General features: G+C 27.8%; 1 protein-coding gene across 1 annotated transcript; it reads right to left on the bottom strand.

Moving 5' to 3' along the window:
* Positions 1-928: 928 nt before the first annotated feature.
* LOC108328315 (ethylene-responsive transcription factor ERF113) lies at positions 929-4,303 on the bottom strand. The gene is made up of 2 exons (XM_017562170.2): positions 3,984-4,303; positions 929-1,754 (listed from the first exon to the last, which is right to left on the bottom strand). The coding sequence occupies exons 1-2, from the start codon at positions 4,114-4,116 to the stop codon at positions 1,186-1,188; spliced, it is 702 nt and encodes a 233-aa protein (XP_017417659.1). The 5' UTR covers positions 4,117-4,303; the 3' UTR covers positions 929-1,185.
* Between the last annotated feature and the right edge of the window lie 4,904 nt (positions 4,304-9,207).

Raw genomic sequence — 9,207 nt, 5'->3', positions numbered from 1 at the left:
TAGGAAGCATGCCTCATGCGACATCATTTAATCTATTTCAATGTCCTATTCTGTACTTCTCCTCATCGCATGCAAAATGAACAGCTCAAAAAGCTTCTTCAATCAGAATCAATTTCACTTTTTTTTCCTTTCTCTTTTCTTTAATTTCACCAAACATGCCCACTTCCGTCTAACCAACCACTCATACTTCATAATATATTGCTATTTGCATACTTATTTTCAAAGCCAACCAAAACCTTTTACCCTTTTTCTTTCTCTTTCATTTTTTCTTTTCTATATTAGACATCTTTACATTTCAAATAAGGTTAATTTACAGAGAAATTATGAAAATAATTTAAATATGTTAGAAGTTTTATATTAAGTAGACAAAAGGATAGAGTACTCATAATTACTTATTGAGTCACACTTCAGAAGTTCAAAGATTTTAGGCAAAGAATATATGTGGTTGAAGAAAGGAAGAAAATGGTACAAATTGAAGAAGAATTTTGACATTAAGCCACGACCCTTTTGCTTTTTCTTTTTTTTTTAGGGTTGATAATATTTTGTCTTTCGTTGGGAGATACTTGAGGCATTGAATTTGGTAGGAATGATTGCTTAAACGAGTTATATATCTTTAAAAAAAATAACATATCTATCAATCGAAAAATAAAGCTAAATTTAAAGTGTTCACCGAACCTCTTCTGATTAATTAATAATTGGAGATTAGTCTGAAAAAAGGAAGTAAAATATGATCTGCTTAAAATAATCATTTTTGTCTCACTTTGATCGACTAAATCAAATCACTAAAAACTTTCCAAAAAAAAAGGTATCAACATAGAATAGATAGCATTATCCATAATTGAATTTGAAATTAAAAGTGGGATCATGTCTTGTGCAATAAGCTTAAAGAAAGATACACTAATCCTTCACTAACAGTTACATATTCTACTAAAGTCAAGCTTTATAATTGCTTTGCCAAGATTTTCAAGCCATGTTTGGATTAAAGCTCATGCAAATTCAAACTTCCAACAGCAAATTTTGATATCCAAACACACACTAGTAAAAATTATCGTCATGGTTACACATCTCAAAAATCTTGTGGACACCTAACGCTGATGATGGGGTCAATATTAATCAAGACTTTCAAAACTTTGATGTCACGATTGCAATTACCATTACAAATTAATCAAGACTTTCAAAATAAACCTACTGGGGTGAGTGATCATGTCCCTGTTCATCAAATTGTTGTTGGTGGTTGTAGAAGTAGGATGCTTGAGAAGAGGTGGTAGAAAATTGAGAGCTGAAAGGATCTTGTTGTTGCTGCTGCTGCTGATGATGTTGTTGTTGCTGTTGATTGAAAAGATGGGATGTGTAGTAAGGAAACTGTGCATCATCACTTGAAAGAATCTGAGCATATTGAAGGATGTTTGGAAAAAGTTGGTGGCCAGGTTGATCATGTGTGGAAAATGAGGGTGGAGCTGAAACATCAACAGAAGAAAGAGATTGAGAGGCAGCAAAAGTGTTTGATGTGTTTGATGAAGGTTGGTGTTGGTGCATAAAAGAAACATTGTGATGAACTCTTTCTGGGAAATTAAGCTTTGCTTTTGTGCCTTTGAACTTGAGTGCTGCTTTGTCATATGCAAGGGCTGCATCTTCTGCTGTTTCAAATGTTCCTAACCATACTCTTGCTGCTTTTTTAGGGTCACGGATTTCTGCTGCCCATTTTCCCCATGGTCTCTGTCTCACTCCTCTGTAGTGTGGCTTCTTTGTCACTCCTTCGTTACCATCACACACAAACCATTCAATCGTGAATAAAGATAATGACACATTTTTACCTTCTTTTCATTTACAATATAAAGATAAAATAATCATAAAATATTAAATTTTTTTATTTCATCAACCATATATTTTCCTTCTACTTTACTACATTTTCATCTCGGTCTGTTTTTCTCTTTCACTTTACTATTGCTCTAATAGAATGTTTCCAAAAATGCACCTTAAAAGCCTATTTCAATCATCATGTTATTAACTTATTTTATTAAATAATGTAAGGGATGAAGCTGGTTAAATGCAAGATAAATAAGTTCAAAACTATCTATTATTTAAGGAAGTGATGGACTTTTAAATATATATATATATATATATATATATATATATATATATATATATATATATATATATATATATATATATATATATATATATATATATATATATATATATATATATATATATATTATTTCATCTCAAAATCTTAAAATTATGAATTACAAAATTTTTTTATATAATGTTTAACTCTTCTATCTTTACATGGGAAGTTTATATTTACATTTGACTATCTTAATTCACATTTAAATCGAAAAATTATGATATTTTTGTACGTGAAATTTATACTTATATTTAAATATCTTAACTCACACTTATATATATTCTAGCAAGAAGCTTAAAATATAAAATTTTATTTTTAGAATAAGTAAAATAAAAAGAATTGAAATCTATTAATTTTATTAAAAAAAATTCAGAAAAAAAAAACATGACAAATAAACTACAAGCATATTGAGAGTTATAATAATAAGATATATTAGGTGTATAAAATAAATTAATTTCTTATGTCATGGTAAGAAAAAAGCTCAAACTTAACCTACCCTAGTCTATTTAAGATTAGTGGGAGAGGATGTAGGTTTTAGGTTAAAATCCTATAAAGAGGCATTGTAGACCAAAAAAGAGAGTTTGAAATTTATTAAGTTATTTATTTCTACAAGGCCGAATCTGGAAACAGAACATGCAATTATAAAGGTGGGGTGGAGCCATTTCGAAACACAATATCTTATAATAATGTAATTGATTATAAAAGAATTGTCTTAACTTAAAAAAAAAGGAGACCATATCAAATGTTTTATGCAAATTCCGATGTAACTATGCTAAGGTAGGCAAGGTAGGTGTAGATTTTATGTTCCCCACTGCATAAAACTTGTCAAACTATGCAGATATATTCAATATTAAAGCATTTTTAATTTGATATTTATAATAACGAAATTCAAATTAAAAGTTCTAAGAATTATGCATGCAATGTGTGACGTATATGAATCATGGGAACAGAAATATGATATGTATTTTAATCTGTTACGTGAAGAAATTCTTATATGTTTAGTTCTTGTTGATGTGTGGTTCTGGGCATTGGTCAAAGATGAGATAAGAAGAAAGAAGAAAAACCACGACAACTTGATATAAGACAGACTCATGCATTGAATTTCTGTACTGACTAAGTTGTCTACTTACCACTTATGCTGACCTTGTCATTCTGAGGTTTCATTTTTCTCATTTTATTTTTCTAAAACGTGTCGATCACCGAAAGTTTATTCCTTATTTCGATTAAAATTGACAAGCTAGACTTAGTTTTTTTATTATTACTATTATTTAAATGAGGTTTTTAACGTTTTACTATATGAATCTATGTTATAATTTATAGCTGATTTTTGAATTTTTATTATTAATTTTGGAATGTTAATCTCAAAGTTGATAGACAGTGATTATTTAAAATTATATTTACTATAATTAAAAAAGGATTAGTAAAGCTTTTTTACAATAGCTATAGTGGTTCATAAACATGCTATACCAGAACTATATAACATCAAAATAAATAAAATCATGAAAAACTAACCTGTTTTTTTTTTCAAAATACAGTGTAATTTCGAAAAAAAAAATTCAAGTCAACAAATAAAGATCGCAGATCGTTGTTCGTGACATTTCATATAATTATAAGTATATACTCATTTGAATTTAACAAGGAAAGATAGATCAGAATGTTACACCAAAAAATGGATTCTTTTACTTTTTTGATTTAAAACAGATTGATTCTACATAAGACATCCAAAGATGCACCATTTCCATTAATCGGAATTTAAAGACAGAAAAAAGTTTGTTTTTTTTTTTTTTTGTTTTTCAAGAAATGACATATATATACATAAATGATGAATTGAAATAAGTTAAGAAAGCTTGCAGACCTTTATCTGAAGAAGGTTGAGGTTGATCTTTGGTGTGAAAGTTTGAGAGAGGAAAAGATGTTGATTGTGAGATGGGAGGGTTCTGATTTGCAGTTGCCATAACTTGAGCAAGAGCTGAAACCATTGCAGACATGTCGGTTTCCGAAGACCATGATGCATAAGCATCAAATTCTTGTACTGTGTCGTCTTTCTCTTCCTCCTTTGATGTTTCTGAAGATAGTGGTAGTTTTCCATGCCTTCTTGGATCCACTTTTAGGTTTCTGCTCTACGCTCTTTATGTTCTCAGATATGATCTTCTGGTCATGTCAATGCTTCTATATAATAACCCTCTTAGACCACTCAAATTTAAGGGCTCATAACCAAGTAAAAAAATATATATCTATTCAACTTTTCCTCCCTCAACTTTCTTTTTTCTCATTATTAACCATGATTTACTCTCATTTCAATTTTTATCTAAAGTGTTTTCTCTTACGCTCAGAATGCAATTAGTTATCATAAACTCATATAAAAGTAAGATCTAAATCTAACTATATAAAATATTGACACTGTTGTCTGTCTAAAATCTTAGATAATAAATTAATAGATCTTTATATGTTTTTTTTATTATTATTTAATATAAAATTTAGATTCACAATTAAATTTTTAATAATTTCTTCTTTTTCAAAGATGGGTCTCTTTATATTGGTATAAATACTACTACTTAATGTTTTTCTTAAACATAATAATGTAAAATTAAAATTCATGGCAAAGTAATAAATTGTTTGAGCTATAATGTTAAAAAGATATTTTTTTTTTTGGTTTAGGATGTTCACTTTATGGTAGTAAATGTTTGAATGACATTCTTTTTTACACGTGTAAGTTCTGAGTTATGAAATTTGTAAACCAAATCCATATCTATTGCCATATTCTTCTACACCAATTGTGTTTGGAACAAGTGGCTTCATAACATTCAAAGAATAATGACAGTGACATGGTTATAAGTGGCTAAAACAAAGACACATCTCTTCTTCTTCTTTTTCTTCCTTTTAGTAGATCAGATTTTCAACACCTTTATCAATTTGTAGGATCAATTTGAGGATGCTTCGTCTCTATCATTTTCATAATTAATATTAATTATTGGTTAATAGATTTTAGAACCAATAACCATTTTTTGTATTTATTAAAAATTATTATTTTTATATTATAACTCGTGTAAAAGATATATGTACGAAGCTAACAAAATTTAACAAAAATTTCTTCGAAGGAGAAAGGAAAATTGATGAGAAAAACTAGTAATACATTTTGAAGGAGTAAAACTTAGTTTTTATTTAAGAATTTTTTTTATCAACTTTTAGTTGGTATTTCAAAAAAAACACTCATGAAATTTAGTAAAATATATGTTCTTTTTGAAAAACTAAAATAGAAAAATTTTTAGCTGTGGAGCATGTTTGGGATAACTCTTATCTATTTTTCTTAGAAAAATTTTATTGACAAATTGGGATGACTGCTAAATTTTTTAAATACATTTTTTTAAACAAGTTGTTCTTATCCATCTGAAAATTTGAAATTAATACTTAGTTTCTAATAATTATTTTAAATATTTTCTTCAAAAATTACTTCCAAAACTTTCAACAGTTTTTTTTATCGTTTTCAGCCTTATACTTTCTGGAACTTAATATGTAAAAGTTATACATGTGTTGTTGATTTGAAATAAAATTAACCATCTAATAACACTATTAATAGTATTATTATGTATAGTTAATTATAAAACTAGTAATTAAATAATTATATATAATTAACTTTTTGAAATAATCCTTTTTGGGTTCTTCCAAACATTTGATTCATAATTATGAGAAGACTTACTTATCACTTCACCCCTTTTTTTTTTTGTAAATTCAATTGTAATAAGGTGGAATTTAATTTTAATATTTTCTACGATGTTGATTAATTAAAAAATCTTAGATATAAATTTAAAGTAACTACTATTAAAAAATTAATAATTTTTAATTATACGACAGCCACAAATGACAGTATAAACAAACACTCAATTCTTTCGCCACAATTAACTATTTAAAAGGGTGAAGCTTACAAGAACTAAACATTTAACCATAAGATAAAACACGAAGATTTTCTGTCATGTTGAAATAGACAATGAATATATATTACACGAGGAAGAAGAAGACAACATACAAGATTATGATTATAATTAAAGATTATAACAAATATTTTGGTGATGTTAACTTGACACTGACACAGTTCCTTAAGTACATCCATCAATTTTTATGAACACTAAATAATTCAATGATGTTTTTTTACACAGCAATCTTCATGGCGATTCAATCGCCAAATTGCATTGCATGTTGTGAATGGCTTGTCTGGAAATAGTGCAGAGTGAGGTAAGAATGATCTGCTTTCAATTGTCCATATCCCATATTTCCAACAACTTTCTTTCGTTCCAATCTCAAAAACTTAGTTCACAAAGTAACCATTGCAACTTACAATCTGCACTGCACGCCGCGTGCATGAAGTACAACGTTGTCCTCATTCATTCACGCATGATCTTTGGTCCTTTCATCACATGTAACTATCTTCTTTCAGCCTCCCATGATACAATAATCCCTTCTTTTCATACATTTTTCATCACTTCCACCACTTTTTTTTTTTCCTTTTTTTTATGCTTAAATCATAAAACGATATTCACTACGTACCACTATAGATATTTCTATATAGTTAAAATACAAACAAAATCTCACAAAATAAAACAAGAGATAGATATGAATTTATATATACATAAGATAAGATACATCTATTAGTTAAAGGTCTTTTGAAGTAGTATAAAAAAAATTACAAAAGAGACAATATCTTATCATTGTATAGACTTATATGTATTTTGACCATATCTAACATTTATATCCAATTATATAAAATAAATTTTATCTTATTACTAGTTGGTGTAAGATCTTCAATATATTTATTATTTTCTAGAAATATTATTGTGATAAACACTAACTAATATTAAAGTAATATTTTGTAAATTTAACTTATCATTATGTATTTTCAACATATTTCTTCACATTGAAACGTTATATATATCTCTCCAACTTAATATGATATAATCTTACAAAATTAGTTTATAAAATGAGAATTAAATCTTGTTAAGAAACGAATCTTAAACCTAACTTAATCATATAAAACCAATTGATAAAATGATTGCACTCACTTATATATTTTAAACTGTCTTTAAGCGGACGTTGTATGTTTGCTTAGATCACAATTTTAAATCGAACATGGGTGTGGTTGGATATCATTTATTTTTGGACATCGAACTGGATTTCTAAATTACGTATAACGGTTACTGACACTAATCATTGTTAACGTTAATTATTTTAATATCGAACGTTAAATGTGTAACGTTATACGTTATTTTTATACCACTGAAACATGAGATTTCTAACTTATCCCTTGGATAAATTTACCTTGTTATTAAACTATAAGCATTAGATAAATTTGTTAGATTGGGAAGTGGCTAGTATGGATCAAAATGGAAGACATAGAAGGTAAGGGAATGGGTCACATCATATGCTTAGAAAGAGTGAATAATGAGGATGAGTACTTTTCACTCCTAATCGTATCCCATGGAATGATTGGTGATCTTACTTTAATACTTTAGATTAGTTGAGTTGAGAGACAACACACCACAATCTCTTTTACTTGCTAGCTTTATGAGTAGTAACATAGAAATGGTGTACTTAGACGATAAGCGGTGATTAATTAAGTAATTAATTAGGTGATTTGATTTAGTGATAGGAAGGAACATTCAATGAATGGATTTGGAAAGCAAAAGAAAAAGGGTGTCGGCGTGAGTGATTGATTGATTCACCGCATCACATGTGTGAGCCGCAAAGCAAAGAGCATGCATAATGCAACTTGCATGGGAATGGGATGTGGATGTTGATGTCTACGCATGCATTTCCATCTGCATGTGCATGTGCAGTTTCCTCGCATGCTATCACTGTCCTTTCATGTTTGTCAACATCACTCCCACATGCCTCCAACATCCCACCTTATGTTATTTTTCTCAAATTTAATAATTACTAAATTAGAAAGAAAGAAAAAGTTACACACCTTCTTTTTGCGTTTTAACGTAACATCTATAAGCATTTTTTTCTAATAATTTTAAGGTTTCCAATTTTGATGAATGAAAACATATATCATTGTCTTTATCCATGTTCTTTGTGAAATTACAACTTATAAGTGTTTTTGTTCATAATTTGATCACAAATTGGTTCTCCATTTTGTATATATATATAATTAACGTTATATAACGTGTATTTTGATATTCTTAAAAATAATAATACGGTGACATATTTTTATAATCATAAAAAAATAAATTTTTATATTTTTTCAAAAAAAAAAGTATAAAATACTGTTTAATAAATATAAATTTTTTATGTGTAATCTTAATTTGCTAAAGCTTTTTTTTTTTGACATATACGTCATATGAAAATTCCTTTTTAACTTGAAAAAAAATCTAAAAGTTTATTCCAAATGATTAATTGTTGATAAATGACTAAGTCCTTTTCTTTGAGACTTTGGTCGATTGAAATTTAAGATATGAAAATATTTAATATGATATGAATGACATATTTTGGTTATAACTATTTGAATACTATTTTGTCTTTAGCAATAGGGCAATTAATAGGGATGTCATTTCAAAACTCATGAATTCTGACAACTCTATTGCCACCACTCAAATCTACTCTCTCTCTCTCTATATTCTCATTATGGATATGTCAAAAGAAGCTGCTTCTTTCTTTCCTCTCCCCCAAATATTAGATTCTATTTGCTATCAAACTTTATGAAGACAAAAATGTTGCTATGTCTCTACCAGTGACAGAAAAATATAATCAATAAATTTACAATAAAGGAAATTATGATTATTTGTTTTCAAATTGAGGGAAATCACCCCCACATCTATCTTTTTCTAAAAAAATAGCATTCAACATGATTTTAATCTGATTATTCTAAAAAATATTTTCCAGGTATAATATAACAAGTTACTTTTTTAAATAAATCAAATCATATTACCATTTTTATATTATTTTTTGTTCAATTTTAAACATAATATTTGGAAATTACACAGTTTCTTGTCGATTTAAACAAACAAATAAGATGAACTGTTTCATGCCTTTGGGTTGCCATATGGGCACTTTTTTAATAAATAATGCAGCATATGTTTATTAAC

Source organism: Vigna angularis, chromosome 2 (genome assembly GCF_016808095.1).
Source record: "Vigna angularis cultivar LongXiaoDou No.4 chromosome 2, ASM1680809v1, whole genome shotgun sequence".
Classification (NCBI taxonomy): domain Eukaryota; kingdom Viridiplantae; phylum Streptophyta; class Magnoliopsida; order Fabales; family Fabaceae; genus Vigna; species Vigna angularis.
The sequence above is the reverse complement of the archived record's forward strand: the minus strand, read 5'-3'. Positions and strand labels throughout refer to the sequence as shown.

Bases quoted from the DNA above. Each gene is read 5' to 3' on its own strand.
- LOC108328315 (XM_017562170.2), bottom strand. From the start codon at position 4,116: ATGTCTGCAATGGTTTCAGCTCTTGCTCAAGTTATGGCAACTGCAAAT. The intron at 1,755-3,983 runs GTCTGCAAGCTT...ATGGTAACGAAG, and splicing joins TCAACCTTCTTCAGATAAAG to GAGTGACAAAGAAGCCACAC.